Source organism: Poecile atricapillus, chromosome 4, assembly GCF_030490865.1.
Source record: "Poecile atricapillus isolate bPoeAtr1 chromosome 4, bPoeAtr1.hap1, whole genome shotgun sequence".
Lineage (NCBI taxonomy): Eukaryota > Metazoa > Chordata > Aves > Passeriformes > Paridae > Poecile > Poecile atricapillus.
The window spans coordinates 67,000,128-67,017,764 of record NC_081252.1 but is presented as its reverse complement, the minus strand read 5'-3'; the positions used below and the strand labels follow the sequence as shown (position 1 = coordinate 67,017,764).

Genomic DNA, 17,637 nt, shown 5'->3' with positions numbered 1-17,637 from the left:
CCCAGATTCTCAAATACGTTACAGTACAAATAAATTTCATAAAAGCCCTTGGAAATATGAAGGTGCTTTTATTCTCACCTTATGTGACTGGAAACTGAAGTATGGAGAGTCAATGGCTTTCTAGGACACTGAGAGTCTATGTGAGAGTTGGGAAATTTGATAGCACTCAATACATCCTCACAGATTTTAAATATTTAACTGAGCTCCTGCCTAGATATGTTATTATAAATTCTAATAAAGCTCAGTGGCAAGCCTGGAATTGGCAGAGCCCTCTGTAGAGAAAGAAGTGTTAATACCATCACCACTAGTAATAATAATCACCACCCCCATTTTTTCTATTGTTCATTGATAGTATCTTTCAATAGCTGACATTATCCAATAGCAGTGAAAACAATGAGACAGACCTTAGTGGGCAGAAATCAGTCGAGTTTCCTTTTCTTTCATTTATCACAATTATCACAATTTATCACAACTATCACAATATCACAAAAGGGTCTGAGATAAGCAAAAAAGAAAAACTTCCACCAAATGCATATGCATGGAGGAGATGTACTAGAGTAGGTTAAAATGGACCAATTCCCTTGAATAATTTGTACCTTTGGTTTGATCTTTGGTTGTGTTTTCTTGTAGGTTGTGTTCATGATCCTTGTATGAACGGGGGAGAGTGCAAGATGGTTACCTCCACTGGGAAAATAGTATGTGATTGCAAAGAAAATTATGCAGGGAAGTATTGCAATATTGGTAAGTATAGCAACCTACAGGCAAACAGAATTAGGAGTCTTCATCTGGGTATCAGACTGGTGGGTTTGGCTCTGTTGTATTCTGCATTTAAGGACATTTCTTGTAACAACTGAAGAGTCACACAGAACAAGGGCTTAATGTGTTTCTCCAGTGTAAAACAACACACATTTCACCACTGAGACTCTGGCTCTAAAAATATTTTTTCGTGCCCTTTACTTTATAGAAAATCAAACACAGAAATTCTAATCCAATTACACATGCCTATAAAATAAGTGCATGCCTCCATTTTGCAGAATCAGTTACAGAGCTGTACTCTAGAGCTACTGCCTCACTACAGATCCACTCGTTCCCTCATAAAGCAGGGAATGTAGCAGCCATTCTTTGGTAGCACTAAATGACTGTGGGACGAAGAAAATGCTCACCCTTTGGGTTACCTTACGTTTTAAGTTAATAGCACATTTAGCCCAGCACAGCTTATACAAAACCCCTTCCTTTCTCTGGTGGGTCAGGGCACAGAAATCTGATTTTTTGTATCTATGTGCTAGTCCTGCTTTGCATTTTAGATGCTGCAGAGTTTTGATACAACTTTCCTCCAGAAGAATTAACATTTGTCCCTGCAGGGGTTAAATCTGCTGGCAAAGCTTGTTTGCATGCTATATCTGCAAGTTATGCCAGTGGCTACTTTTTAAATAAATGCACATTTTAGGCACAAATTTTAATAGACCTTCAGTCACACCATTCTGTGACCCCATCAATTCACTGGCTTTGTCTTTCTGAGTGCATAAATATCATGGCTCATCAAAACTGAGGACGTGACTCCCAGTAGCTTTGGTGAGCACTTTCTTAATCCGAATGGGGAGTGGGGTAAAAAACCTGTTAATGAACGCTGCAATTTTTATCTGGCATTATTTTTGCTCCTCTGATAGTTAACAAATGGTGTAGCCATCTATTCTAGCTGGGGGAAAAAATACCCATTTGGTAGACCAGCAGTAGAGTTGAAATAGCGAATAGCAGGAGTGAATGGGTAAACTGGACAGTGTATGAGCTGGTCCTGAATGTTCACTCACAGGGTGAATCATGCAAAATGGGTTTGTGACTCTTTCAAGTCATTCATAAGGAGTGCTATTTTAGCTCAGTTATTTTGTCCTTTAGTCACCACTGGGAGATACCCCAGGCTTTGGGAATGCTGCTGCAGGGGTCTGGGTGAGGGGCTGCACAGCACACGTGTGACCTGGAGCTCGGGGCAGGGCTGCACTCTGCTCATTTTCACTTTAAACTGCTTTTCCAATTCCTGTTTTATTATCAGCTTCCCCTGCCTGAAGCACAATGGTGCACACAGACATCCACCCAGTAGGGCCTGGATAATAAATATCAGGATGGCAGTTCTGTAGTTGTCATACCAGTTTCTGTCTGACTACCTTAGAACAAGAAATAAGCAGGTGTGCTTTGATTACTCGAAAACAATAAAGCAAACATTTGTTTTGCTAAACAAGTGGCTTTGGAGTCTTACAATCCATCTGTGTTCAGCTGCCTAACACCCTTACACAGAGCAGGAGCTGAAGGATTGTGTTTATGTGTTGGGGCCTTGCAAAGAATCTTAAAAAAGAAAAAAAAGACTCTTGGTCAGGATTTAGTCATTCTAAATGAATGCAAATAAATGAGGCTTCAGGTCTATAGACCTGGTAGTATCACCACCGTAGGGCAATGACATTCTGGTGGAAGTGCTACAGGCTTGTATTCTTTGAGCACTCAGAAATGATTTTTTAAATATTTGTTGGATTAATTTTTTTCTTTGACACTTCAGTTTGATGCAGTGAACAGAAATGGCTTTTTTCTTTGTTTCCTTTTTACTGTCTTGTATAGTTTCCCTTGTTTAACAGGATGTACTTATGAGGTTACCTTTTAGTCAGAATAGCTGGTGGCTATAATGCTTGATTCAGAGAATGTGTTGTAGTATTTCCTCTCCAAAGTGTTCTGAATTATCAGTTAAAGAGGCAACCTTAAAGACAAGGTGTGATGCAAAAATGTCCTTTTATATTTCCTTTTTTTGTTTTTAAAGCCGAAATCAATCAATTAATAAACAGGAAGTCTCCAAGCTATAAGGTGTTTGAGGGATCTCTGATGTCCTCTGCCTCTGACTTACACATAGAATAACCAGCCTTCTTATGTGTCTGATGGAAAGCCAGCAAATTTATTTTAACATTATACTCAACAAATATTAATAAATGAAAGACCATCCTTCATCTGTCAGATCACAAACCTAAGTACCACTGTGACCCAAGCATTGGTACAGTAGACTGAGGAGCAAAACCAGCAGGAAAATACTGAGAAACACTTCTCATGGTTGAGGACTCAGCAGATGCTTGGACCATCATATCTGTCAGACCTTTACCTGTTTTCCATGAATTTGTCTAAACTCTTTATTACTCCTTTATGCTTTTCCCTTTCACAGCATTCCGTGTCAAGAAGTTCCAGAATTTAAATAGATGTGATGAAAAGAAGTATTTTCTATTGTTAACAAAAAACCTACTGCCTGGTAATTTTATTCTTCCCTTTTGAACAGTGAGTAACAGAATAATCATAACTTTTGTGATTTTAAAGATACCTATTTATCTGTCCATTACTTTTTGGACTACTGTGTCCCTGTCAGTACTCAAAACTCATCTTTGATGTTAAAATTCTCTTGCAAACAGTCATATATATGTGTATATGTGCATATATATGTGTATATATATATATATATATATATATATGTTTCTAGGGAATTATCATAAATGACCGTATAGCAACTGGAAAATTATGAGTTGACTTCAAAAAAAAAAGAGAGGTGATAAAAGTAAGAGAGAAGATATCCGTAATAAAGGAGATTGATATACAAAAGACAGTTTCTAATATAGATTTCTATTCTTTGTGGAAATACATTATTTTTTTCTTAAAGAAGAAACTTTCAGTACTAAAGAAAGAACTGCCATTTAAAAAGTGTTCTGAGACAGTTTATATGCACAGGATTTCAGTTAAGTTTAATTTTGAAGGAAATTAAATACATCACCAACAAATCTCTCCCCAGACAGATGCTGTTTAAAATTGTTCAAAGAGCCATGTTTAATCAAGTTCATTTTATAATAATGGCCCTTAAATATGCACCTATTTTCAGAAATAAGGATTTTGTGTTAGAAGAGTAGCTGCATTCTCTTTGGAAAAAATTCTTGCTGAGACAGCTCTGAATCTGGGCTCTAGGTGAAGATTCAGAATCAATTGTCCAATCAAGAGTAGCAATGGTTGTCTCATTGAACACAGAAGGTTATCAAAAGGGCCCAAATCCAACCATTTTGCAGTGGTAAATGTGGGCAAGAAGTGAAACCTGAGAAAGATGTGAGTGGAATAATTTACCTCTAGCCTGGGCTGGCCTAGGGAATGGACAGCGAATTTATTTGATAAATAATTAACTTCAGAAATATTTAGTTTCACTGGAGGTAATTACTGATGACAAACAGTAATAAACATGTAATTGTAAATTTACTTTGACATTTTATGTTTCTTTGATCAGATAGGAGCCATGGTGGGGATGTTGGATAAAAACAAAGGGATACACAGCTAAAGACAGAGGAGGAGTTATCTGGTCAGAGGACAGCTAATTCATTATAATATGCATTTATGGAGAAGTTACAGGGGTTAAAGGATAAAGGAAGGAGATGTAGAATTTTTTTTCCTGGAGTTAGTGCCTTTAGGTTTCTGTGGTTGAAACCCCACCATTGCATTCACACTTTTTGCTTTACTTGATAATATATGAATGGAAATGAATATATATTTTGGAAGATTTCCATGTAAAATAACTTCCTTTTCCTTACCACTGCTTTGTCACTGCTGGTTGTTTGCAAATTTGGGGTACTTAGTTGTATTTTAAACTTATTCTTGATTTCTTCTTATTTCTTCTTTATTTATATACTGATATGTTAGTGGGGGTTTTGTATTATTGTATTTTTGTATTATTTGTATTATTTTGTAGTTTTGTATTGTAATTTTGTATTACTTAGTCACCAAGTCTTCTCCTGAAGCATTTGCCCACTATGGTTGTGGGTTGCACTAGGTGTGAGCATACTGGGAACACTGCACAGAGGATTATATATTTTGAGTTTTCTTTGGATTAAGGCTTAGGTAGCCATAATGGTTTTGATAATATTTTGGTCATGATGAAATGTGAAGTTGGTGAAAGGATTTTTGAAAACTCTGCTTTGTAGTGTTTGGGGTATTTTGCTCATTAGGCTATGGATAATGGAATTAGAGGGGTACCATATCTTTAAAGAAAGCATGAGCTGGAGTGCTAATTGTGGAAGGCTTCTGGTTATGTAAGGAGATGTGGTGTATGTCAGAAGTAGGTTGAGGATTTTCAGAAAAGGAAGATGATAGAATAGCTGAATATATAATTGCATACAGGAAAAAAACCTTTTTGGCCACATCTTTGGGGGTTAAACTGGGGGAGTTCGAGGTAATAGAATTAGCAAAAATGACAGCAAACCCACCTTTTTAGTTGTTCTTTTACTGAAATAGTGTGTTGGCAGTTTTCTACTAAAAAAGTAAAGGAAATTCAGCTCTGGAGGCTGGAAGGAAAGTTTTAAATATTTTTTTTTTTCCTGAAGAAGACAAAAAATAATGAATTTTAACTTTCTGGTTTATATTTACCCTGTACTAGAATGCTTTTGGATTAGTGTTTAATTTTTTTACTTTCTAGAAGTGCAGAGGGAAATAGGGTGAAGTATAACAATAAGGTGAGTTGACTGACAATGATAAATGAGCATTTAACTGGTCAGTGAATCCCCCACTGAACTTGGACAAGTAGGTCTGTAAGTAAGACTTGAAAAGGATTTCTAAGTGGGGCTAGGAAGATTCTTGTTGCTTGCATGTATGCAGTGCTGGGCTTAATAATGAAATTAGGTTGAAAAAGAATAAAGTCATTATTTCTCCACAGTTATGGAAAAATAGATGGAACAGCAGATAAAACAAAGCAACATTATGTATAAATATGGCTTGGAGAGGTGATTATGTTATTTGCACAGGACAGATTTTATAGGTCACCATGGAATTTGAATGAGGGGAAGGCATGGGTTAATAATTCAAAGATAATGAAGAGAAAGCCTAGACCACCACTGTAGAAACAGTAATGGTGGATTGGATTTTTATCAGATTTTGAATTATTAAAAAAATCTGCAGTGGTGGAGTTACATGGATAAAAACCCTGCACAGTAGACTGTTGCCTGCGATGATTAATGGTAGGAGGCATTGGAAGATGAAGAAATGGGTGAGCATGGCATTATCCAGTAAGTCCACACCTCTGATTCATTGCACTGAGACAGTGCCACTCTAGGGGGTGGCGAACAGGAGACCAGAGCCAGATGTGGCTTTGCAAAACAATTCCATGTCATTTATGGAGGTGGGAGATGTGAACAGTGATAGACAGGCTCTTCATATCTCCCAGCCTTCTTTATAATTTTAGGACCATAATAAAGCTTTTGGCTAAATAGAGAAAAACAAAAATAAAGAAGGAAGTACTGTTTGCATGGAGGTTATGGATTAGTAATTTATGTTTGACACCATGGCAAGTGTGGGCTAGGGAGGAGAGCTAGTGAGCTATGCTGGTAGCAGCATGTAAGTAAGGACTACCTCTGTAAAGATTGAGACATAAGGCAGATACCAAAGAAGAGGAAAAAATTTCTCTGGTCAGGGATAGGAGTAGGTTCAAGATCCACAGATGACTTCTTTTCATGTAGACATGCATTTTCCAGGTACTGCTGGACACAAAGCTTTCTGTGTTTTGCTCAGTATTCCTACAGTGTTGCTTTTTTAGGTGACAAGTCTTTCTTGTAATCCTAGTATAAACTAATATGATTAATATTAGCAGCTGCAAATATGAAGCAGCTGCTTTATCCTTACTTTTGTGAGAGTGCCTGACTTGGCAGCAGTGTTATTGGGTGCTGGTTAATTGAAAGCCAATAGGATGTTTTTAAACCTATTTTTGATTTATTTGAGATGTGACAGTGGTTTCCGTTCATTGTGTTTTATAGAGGGCACATCTTCTCTTGAAGTGTGAGGGGACTGACATCTCTTAATCCATGCAATCTGTCCTGGATAATTGTCAGTTAGGAAGGTGGTTGAAGGGAAGATGTGGAAGATGTGATGCAGCTCATCCTAGAATTACTCTATTGTTTGTTTCTCCCATCTTCTCAGCCCTTGCTGGATGCTTCAGGGGCTTAAGAGCCCCCACCTCTCATTACAGTCTCTCTAGAGAGCAGCTGCTCATCTGCTGACCATCAATAACTGCTACACAGTCTGCTCCTTTTCCTGCCCAGAGAGTTATTTTGGCTCATGCTCTAAGCACATCAGGACCTACAGGTATATTCAAAATAATGAGACCTTTGACTATGGATTAGACACTCAGATATTCTTGAAAATCCTGCATGGCAGCCTGTGCAACTGTCAAAGTAATACAGCACTGATCTTGGCTTGCTGTTGCTGGAATTTCTTTCCCCCAGCTCTTGACAACCTATTTCCTAAATACATTGCTTCTATTAGCTTTATATACCTACCTATTGGATTGCATTTATGAGACTGTAAATCATAACTATTGTACTAAAATTGAAGATAATAAATAAAAAATGAAATGGAAAAAGAGACAGTCCTTTCTCTTATCTAGGATATTACTTTTTTAAGCTGTAAGAAAATACTGGAAGAGTTTATAGATTTCTGGATTTAAACTTTTATATTAAAGAATTCAACTTATTCAGAAGGTAGCTTTATACACTAGCTTTTATAACAGATATAAATCTTTTCAATTTTACCTCAAATGATCTAAACATTGGCAAGTATGAAGGTACAAAGACACTTTGAAAAAGAAACATATTAAAAAATAAGCATAGTTTCAGTAAATGCAGTGTGCCATCCTTATGTCAGGATGCAAATGAAAGAGATTTTTTGTGCATGTAAATCACTTTTTTTTTTTTCAGGCTTAAATTCATCCTTGTTTTACAGGGTAATTTTGTGTTAGATTTATTGATTACAAAAAGATGCCATATTTTCTACCTTTCTGCCTATTTTTTAGCTCAGACAGATTTTTTGTGTCATAATCAGGCTGCAGTTTCAGTGGAGATTCATTCCAGTGATAGCTGCTGTCAGTCCAGAGGTTTTACTGCTATTCAACAAACCAGAAAGTGGCACAATTATTTGAATCAATTATTTGTTATATATAAGTGCAGTCTGCTGTTCATGACCCTAAACAGAAATACTGAAATCTAGGTAAATATTATAACAGTATGATTGAACGATGTTGAAATAATAGGTCCCCTTATATTTCACTTGTGGTATGTATTCATTAATTTTAAACTCTGAAAGCTACAGTGGGTGCTGTTACTCCTCATATTCACAGACAGGCAGGAAAATGTGAAGCAATTTGCTTCAAGCCAGGAACAGTCCAGTCCTGGTGTTGGTGCCATGCAATCCTCTGCCCCATATCATCAGACTTCATATTCTTATCATTAAAGAGTGAAAAAAAAGGCAACTGATTTCTTCAGTGGGGTCTGGTGCTCACTCAGGCACTTCCTAGATATGTACACAGATTTTCAATGGCATAGGGACACAGTGGAATATAAGCCAAATCTTCCTTTGAAAGCAGTACTTGGTTCATGTGGATGTCTTTCAAAGCTCTCTTCATGGTGTTTGTTTCATTTAGCACAGAAATATTTGCTTTCAGAACACCTGGCAGGGTGTGTGTGTGTCTGTGTTTCAGTGCATAATTTGATGAAATGAGGTGCCTGTAAGAGCAATCTCCACGAGCACTGGAGACTCTTTTCTCTCACACATTTACTGCCAGCCCAGAGTAGTGGTTGGCTGCCTGTGCAGCAGGGGAAGTGCAGCTCCCCGAAATCAAAGGCTTTCACACCTTTTATCTCACAGCTACCCAGGAAAGGAGATCAGGGAACTTCTAGTTGAATGAAGGAAAGACAAACCCTTCTGCAGGCATCTGATGAGCCTGAGCTCCTCTAGCAAGGAAATTTGGCTTGTAATATCCTTGTAAAGAATGTCTTGAAGAGCAACACGTCCTGTGATGCTGAGGCCATGTAAGCAACAAATTTATGCAGAAGCATAAAACATCATTGTTCCTTGCTATTTATCTCGAGGAAAGAGCACAAAGCTGAGTCAGGGGAGGTTTATGTTGGATATGACCTTTTCCTCTTCCCCCCTCTCTGTTCCTGCCACCAGCTTATACAGAGCAATACAAAAAATTAATCTAACAGTGTCTTTAATAAAAGCATTACATGTTGGTCAGGGATAAATCAAAGCATTGCTGAATGAAAGGGATACTTTAAACAATCCTGTCCCAGAATCAGAGCCATTGGTGGAAAACCATATTTTTATAAAGAGAATGAAACAGCTCATGTGTATCTGGAAACAAAATACATTCCAAGCTCAAAAACATCAGGAAAATGGATGGTGAGGTGTTTTGGGGAAAAGAAAATGTCAAAGATTCATTGTTTTCTGCAGAGAGACTTTCAAAACAAACTCCTTAAAAAATTTCAGGTATGTAACTACAGAACTTGAAACAAGATATGGAGAAAAAAAGTCTTGTGAAATGCTTTCAGGAAGTTAGCAATTAGAACTGGTTGGATAACTGCTATTTCAGGTTCCTGTTAATTTTAAGACCCAAAACTGTTTTATTGGAAAAGGCAAATATTTGTTGTGACTTGCTTATAAAATATAAAATCTTAACACATTTGGAATATTTTACACGATCTATTGGAATGCCTTGGATTTAAAAAAGAAAATACAACAAGAAATTATTTCTAATTTTAAATTTTAATAATATTTTTTCTGAAAAGAAGTGAACAAGGGTGATAGTGGCATAGGGCTGCAAAGTAAGTTGAATCTGCATTTGCATCAAAACTTTCATAATCTGAAGGTTTAGGCCATTTCTGCTCTTAGCAGTGATTGGGTGGTAGTACAGGGAAGTCAGTGAATAAGAAAACACACATTACATCCTCCATGACCTTCTTCCACATAAAAAATTAAATACGTTTCAGAGTTATGAGATGTTGTGGAAACTATATGGATTTGGGACTGAACAATTCCCAGTCAGAGCAATCCAGTAAGAGCTGCTGAAAGCAGACCACCTACACACTGTTTCTGACAAAGAGGGAAAAAGAGAGTTTTTCAGTTCTGTAACAGTTCCAAAAAAGAGAATTAGAGGCAAAAGATCTATATGACTGCAGTAATTGCAGAGATATGTTTTAAAACTGTTTTTCCTGAATTATAGGTGATAAAATGTATAAAGCTTTGCAGATACTTCTCATGGCCTTAGTGGGTACCATGGTGCTGCTGCCAACCACTCAGATAAAGGTTTCTGGAGTGGAGCACAGACCAATGGAAAGCTGTGAAATGGAATGAAACAACTGTTTCACCTCAGGAGCTTCTCCACAAAATAGCAGATTAACTAAAGTTATGCCTTTGTCCGAAATACTTCTTATAAAAAACCAAAAAGAAACAAAAAGCTTGAGCGATATTACTGTTCCTCTCAACAAGTGCAAGATGTAATCTAAACTTTTTAGCTACAGAAGGAGAATGTGAGAAATGATTAGAAAGAAGCCAAATTCTTACAGTTAAAATATGCTGGCAGCTTTAGCAATGACTGGCAGACCTGATGAAACAGAGATACATTGGATTTTAAGCCTGACAAGGATAAGCACAACTTGTAAACACCATCTGCAAGACGTCCAAATCATTGGTATTACAGAATATGGCCTGGGGTCTATACTGAAATACAATCTCTTGTTTCATTCTCATGGAAGTAGTCACTCAAAATTGTTTCTGAATGCAATAAATACAGTACAAGTAAATACAATACCTGGCACTTCCCTGCATAAATGAAAAAAATTAGCATACAGCATGATTGTGGTATTTTCATGACTGTTTCAGGCAAACAAAGCAATGTAACTTGCAACTTGCTCAGAAAATAAATGGCAGGTTTGCCAAGACATGGTTACTCTTGCTAACAATACAAATGATAGACAAATTATTTTCTGTGAGATTCTGGATTATGGCTGTTAAAATATGAGTTTGATTTAATGTTATATTCATAGCCATTGAATAAAGGGAATTTGATTCATGATGTGGGTGGGAGAAAATGTGGTCTCAGCATGTCAGAAGTGTCTGCCAGGCCAAGCCAGAAAGTGGATTTAGCTGTTTGTATGCTGACTAATGTTCTTCCACCAAATTTCTTGACCTTTGTCTCCCAAATTTATGCCATATGCTTGCTTGTGGTTTTGAGGTCTGTCACTACACTGATGACTTGGCAGGGTAATTAACAGCAGCAGTTCAGTACTGTGGTTCATTATTTCAGTCCTGGTTATATGCCCTGTTCATGTGTCACCTTATTCTGTCAAAATAAACAGATCTTTGGCAATTGCTGTGTGCACTGTGTGGTGTGATGGATCATCCTCAGAGGGTGTTTTTCAACAGTTGGTCAATGATGTTATATCTTTAAGTATGTCTATAAGTTCAGAAGAAGATTCCACCCATCTTGTGACATGTCAAGGACATGTCACGTTGACATGGCTGGGACAAGGAACCCTCTGAGGCTTGGTCACAATTAATCCTCTTTGTGCATTAGATGGTTTTGTGTTTCCTTTGGGATACTCTTAGCAGTGTTTTGAGGTGTAGGCTTTCTGCTCAGTGTAGCTATCTGTATACAAGTGCATCCCCATATGTTTTTCAGCCATAATGCTGGTATGTGCTGTTGATAGATCTTGGCAGCTGAGTATACAGGTCATAGAATATGTATGTGTCAGACCTATCTGAAGAAATAGCCATATGCAGGTGACACAGATGTGGGTTTCAAATAAGAAGATTCAACCTACTAGTTAGAATTTTGCAAAATTGATGTATCTGCCATATGTAGCTAGATATTTGTAATATACATGAGTATAGTGTGTATGTATATATGTATATATATATATATGGGTACATATGAGGCCATTAAAAGAAGTATTTTCAAAAATGAGGCCTTTGGAGCTCTTGCAGGGCAGGATTATTTTTAGTACTATATCTCTACCTGAGCTGGTTGCCTTAAGCACCCTATATTTTCAATGGAGATTCAGTCAATGTGGACGGGAGTGTATGGGGTCCGCCTTATCTTAAAAACATTACCTCAAACAGGCTGGATCAGTTTGGAACTAGAAATCTCTGTTTCTCTTAATTAACTAAAAAGGGAGCCTCCAGAGATGAGCTCAGTTGTGTCTAAAATTAGACCAGAGGAATCCCAGCCATATTGCTGACTCTGCTGCAGATTGCTGACTGAAATCTTCCATACACAGTACAAATCTGAGGTCTAATTTTCTGCCATTCTGTCTCTTGAGTAGTTACTTGCTCCTGTGTAAAATGAGGTAAACTCACTACTATTTTTAACCAGACGTTTTAACTTCTTTGGTTCCTTTTTTCTTTATTAAAAAAATCCTTGTTTGGGTCATTCAGGCCCTGTGCAAGGTTAAAAGCACTACGGAGTTTGGCCCTCATCTGTGAAGTGAGTATTTAACACGCAATTAGCATTGATTGACCAGTCTCTTCCTCTGCCAGTCCCGGGCCAACGGTGCTACATTGGCAATGGCACAGATTACAGAGGTACAGCCAAGACAACCATTTCTGGACACAGCTGCTTGCCCTGGAATTCAGACCTGCTTTACCAAGAGCTTCATGTTGACAGCATTGGGAAAGCAGTGCAGCTTGGCCTGGGGCCGTTCCCTTACTGCAGGTGAGGAAAGTTCTTGCTTGGCTTGTGTTTGTACATCAAGAGATGGATGTGTTGTGGGAATAAGAAGGGCCACAGGTTACCACGGCTCAGAAAAGCTAAACTGATTTAGTAATCAGCCAGCCTGACAGGAGTGATTGTGCAGAAGACAAGATCTGGTAGGTAGGCTCAATCAATAGCTGGGTCTGCCGAGAGAAGCTCAGACACAAAATAATGTTGGAAATTCCAGGTCCTTTTTTTTTTCCCCTAAGTAACGGATTTTTTTTTTTTTAAATGAGACCATAATGCAAAACTTTTGACATTGTTCATTGATGTTATCCAAAAGGAAAAATCAACGCAGCAGCTAAATTAAAATGTCTAAAATTAATTTTATTCTTTGCTTGTGAAAGCCATACCATAAAGAAATATTTTCAAAAGAGAAAAGTTATTTGAAAATGAAAAAATCAAAGCACTTTATTTAAATAAGGTTGAAATGGGATGTCAAATTTCTTTTTTGGATTTATTGCAAAGGAAAGCTATTGCCAAACAAGATTTCACAGTGTTTGAATTTTGATTGCACCACATAGTGATAAACTACATTTCTGCTGAAGTTTTCTGTTAAGCTATAATGAAAATAGATTGTGCTATGTAGGTTAGTGCCTTCTCCTCAGTCACCTTATGTTCCCTCCATTTCTGAGGTCTCCATGAGCTCAATGGATATCCACAAATAAAGGAAATGTTTATATTTAGAGATAACATTTCTTATCCTTGAGATGAGAAAATCCTAAACCTGCCAAACAGGAGATGATTCTCCATAAATTACTGGTTGATGCCTAAGATTTTGTTTGTTTGCTTGATTGCTTATTTTTGTGTGTGTGTAGTTTTGTTTGTTTTCTTTTTAATGGAACTTAGACCAGAAGTTCAGGAAAATCAGAACCTACTGGACTTCTTAATTTGTTTGGTGATAAAAAACACGCACACATGCTGAAAGTAGCTCTTCCCCATCTAACAGAAACTAACAATAAACAATTCCTATCTCCTCCTTTAAACCCTCCCATCTTGCTTTCCAGGGCTTGGTTGTCATGCAAACACTTCAGTATTTGATTTATGGTGTACCGGTACAGTATGGCAATTTATCTGGCACACATTTCTTGCTTTGATAAAACTTGAGCCCTTTGATTTACATCATTTATGCCCAATATTCACTTTCAGATTTGAAATGCAGAGAACAAAATGGTGTAGGAGCTGATGTGTTCATGTTCTGTAGAGCTGAGAAAAAATCTTTTCACTTTTTTGTCAGCTTGTTACAATTTCTGGGGATATCTCTGCTGTACTATATAATCCTGCAGATATCTTCTTCTTCAAATAGTCTAATTTAGAAACATTGTTGGCGGAAGATGACTCAACCTGTGTTGCTTCTTCAGTTCTGAGAATTTGAAAGTGCTCTAATCTTTTTCTGAAGAGCAGTCAGATTTAAAAAGTAAAAAATAATCGAATAACCTAACAGTAACAGATAGCGCTTGTGATAAATCCAACTGAAATTAGAATTACTGCTTATCTGGAGCTCTGGATTACCTTGTCTATTTTTCTTGGTCTAGTAAAGATCTTTCTGGGTCTTCAAAGTCTCCCTATATTCTTGGAGGTGTAAACTGGATGGTTTCTGGTTACTTATAATGCACTGATAAAGACAGGCTGTACCACAGAGAAACCCTAATGGAATCATCCCAAATCTGTTTAACCGAGGTAACAAAGGGCTAAACTATTTCCACTACTCCTTTTTTTTTTCCCCAATCTTTTTGAGGAATACAATATTTTCTTGAAATAGTCTTTCATTTCCTCAGACTCTCCAGGGAATGTGAACCTGAGATTTGCAAATTCATTTTGCTAGCTATTCTTGTTATGGATTTTCTATGATTCTACCTGTGTTGGAATCTCCTTGCCTAAAAAATAACCTAAAACAGGAATCTCTCCCATGGGATTTAGTTCTGAAAATAGCTGAGCTGATACCTGTGAAAGCACTTCAGTGTGGGCTGTAGTTAAACGCTGTGAACGTGCTTATGCATCCAAATACTTGTAGGCAAGTTTTACAGGTGTTCAGTTGTGTCTGTATTTCAGGTCCTAGAGAGCCTTAGTCTTGGATAGTTTTAAGATGAAGAATTGTATTGAAAGGCTGCTCACCCTTGTAGGTGAGTGCTTTGTCACCTCTTTGTCAGCAGGCTCAAAATCTGAGAGTCCAGTCAGTGCTCTGCAGAGTGCAGGAGGAAAAAGCAGAAAACCTTTGGAAAGCTTGGAACAACATTAATGCTTGTAATTCCCTCTTCCCCTGAATTAACCAGAAATCCAGATGATGATGATAAGCCCTGGTGTTACATCATGAAGGACAACAGTTTGTCTTGGGCATATTGTGACCTTCCAACTTGTGGTATGTAAAGGCTTTCTTAAAATCCGTTTTATGAATGGATGAAAATTTATTGATACTACAACCTTTCACTGTATAATTTTGAATGTTCTACTGTTCCCAGGAGTGCTGAATATTTTACCATTTCCCATAAACAATGGGCATCTTTTGCATTTTTTAGAGTTGTGATAAAATCTGTGATCCTTGTCCTGAAATAGTAGCAGTGTTATACTACTGTTTTGGTCACAATCATGCCAATATCTGCAGATTTTCTGCTACCATGTGCAAGGTGCAAGAAATGACTGATGCTTTGGTAAAAATTGCCATCACCCTGGGAATTACAGGCCCAGAAAAGGGAGTGGGCCTCTGTGAGCCCATGATGAGATGAGATGAGAGGTCTACATCCTGAAGATGTATGAGCCATGGTGTTTAATTCCAAAACATAAAGATTCTGGTAGTCTGATGTCATATCCCTTTTTATCTCAGCAAGCAGGGAAAGGAGGCCACCAGTTCCAGACACAGTATATAGTTCTGCAAATACCAAAAAACCATGTGGAAGAAGACATAAAAAAAGAAGTTTTGTGAGACCTAGGATTGTTGGGGGATCTTCATCTCTGCCTGGATCTCACCCCTGGACAGCAGCTATATATATTGGAGAGAGTTTCTGTGGGGGAAGCCTGGTTCAGACCTGCTGGGTGGTGTCAGCAGCACACTGCTTTGCTAACAGGTAAACTCACCCCTTAGTGGGACAGTGGGTCTTCACAGCAAACCTGAACTCAAACAAGAAAGAAGATGAGATTATAAAAGACCAATGTGTCCAAAGGAATTTCTGTCAATTTGAATACCTTCCATCATCTAAAAAATGGCATGGACTATTTTAATCTCATAAGCCCTTATCTTGCTCCTTAAGGAGTCTCAAAGAATCTAAACACCCTGACTAAAGGAATAAGGTAGGGTAAAGCAGCACATAGAATGGGGCATCACATGTGCAAGAATCTGCAGGGGAATAGAAGTATTTCTCTTCTTCTTGGTTACCTTTCTGAATGTTTATGCCAGTTTTGAGATATAACAGAGATGACTATGCTCAGTGCTGTGTTTTGTTCAGAAAGGCTGAGACAGCCAAGCAATGATTTATTGGAGACGATAAATTACTCTTGTTTGACACAAATAGAGTGGGCTGAGCTTTACAAAAAGCCACATGGAAGAACTAAACTGTCAAACTTCTGAAGCTTTTTTTCTTGAAAAAAGAAAAGAAAAGAAAAGATTTTTTTTCTCCTGTGGGACACTGGAGAAAATATCGATTATAGGATGCTCTTACTTTATTCTAAATACTTAATTTTCTACAAATGTTCAACACTTTCCCTGATTGCAGTTTGGTCACATTAAAGGGAAAAATATTACATCATTGATACCCATTGTTCCTTTGCACAGTAAAGAAGCCAAGAGAAACAGAAAACCTTTTGCCAGAATATAGACACTGATAGCTTGTAGAGCTAATAATACCACTGTGAATGCTGTACTGAAGCATTTGGAGCTCAATCCACAATGCATTTGTTTTTCAAATGTTGTGAAATAGCTACTAACTTTGGCAGCTGTTCAGGACATTTCCACCCACTTCCAGCTGGTCGTTTGGTACATACAGATTTTCCATAATTACTGCATTGTAATTTGTGCTCTTCTGATTGTTTAATACCTCTGGTAGTCACAATTCCAACTGTTTTCCACTAGGAGACAATCGATACCTGTGCAGCTCAATAATATATTTTTTCTTTTCTGTAACCCCTCCTGTTTTATTTCTTTTCCTGAATGAACCATCTATAAGTCATAGTAGAACCATTCAGTGCTTCTAAAATTATTCCAAATACTGTTACAGAAAGTGAACTTCCATTGTTTTACAGGCCCAAAATTTGATTTTCAAGGAGGTTGATTTACTACTGCAAAAATACTGAGAAAATCATGGCGTTACATATTGATCGAAGAACATTTTATTGTCTTCTTGTTTTCCAGTAATACAGAATACACTTTACCCTTGCCTTTGTTAACCTTAAACACAGTTCTTGTAGCTGTCTCTCTGCACTGCAATTGTCCAGAATCTCTTTCCTCTGAGTCCCTGGCTGCTGTTCCTTGCTGTGTACTCAGTACTAGGGAGGTTCTGTGGTGCTTTTGTACCTGATGGGCACAGAAATGCAACCAGGAAAACTGCAATGATGCAAACCACTCTGCATCTGTGCATGATGTCTGACACCAGATATTTTCTTCTCCTGCATTGGATAACAAAACATAGAAGTGTTCCAATGTTGAAGACACTTCCTAACTAAATTCATTGCAGACTTATGCAGTTTGAATTGGTTTTAGGACAGGAGAAATGTGAATACTGTTGCTTTCAAAGCTAGAGAATATATTGACTTTCCTAAACACTTCCTGATTATTCTCAAATGTCCCTTACCTCCCCGTTGTACTCATCAGTTTTCTTTCCTAGGACACTGGATATCAGAGGACTGTGGTCATCTCAAAGTAAAAAACTGATAGCTGGAAAAGATGATGTGAATTGCAAATACTGTGTTCTCCTCTGGCTGTGAAGTTTCCCATTAAATCCATGTGCTTTTGGGACTTCACCAGATTGCTTTTGATTCTGGACAACAGATTTAACATAGTTAAGCAAATCTCAGAACTGGTGGTATATTTTAGGTGGAAGTTTCCCAGATGTTCCTGAATTGTCAACATGCCAGCA

The 17,637-nt window shown here is 37.6% G+C and overlaps 1 protein-coding gene across 1 annotated transcript in view; it reads left to right on the top strand.

The window, feature by feature from the left end:
• The window catches only part of HGFAC (HGF activator), a 40,930-nt gene that overhangs the window by 15,075 nt on the left and 8,218 nt on the right, over positions 1-17,637 (top strand). Inside the window, exons 7-10 of the mRNA XM_058837201.1 lie at positions 631-741; positions 12,358-12,532; positions 14,845-14,930; positions 15,393-15,633. Of these exons, the coding sequence (XP_058693184.1) occupies positions 631-741; positions 12,358-12,532; positions 14,845-14,930; positions 15,393-15,633 (613 nt within the window). The remainder of the gene's footprint in view (positions 1-630; positions 742-12,357; positions 12,533-14,844; positions 14,931-15,392; positions 15,634-17,637) is intronic.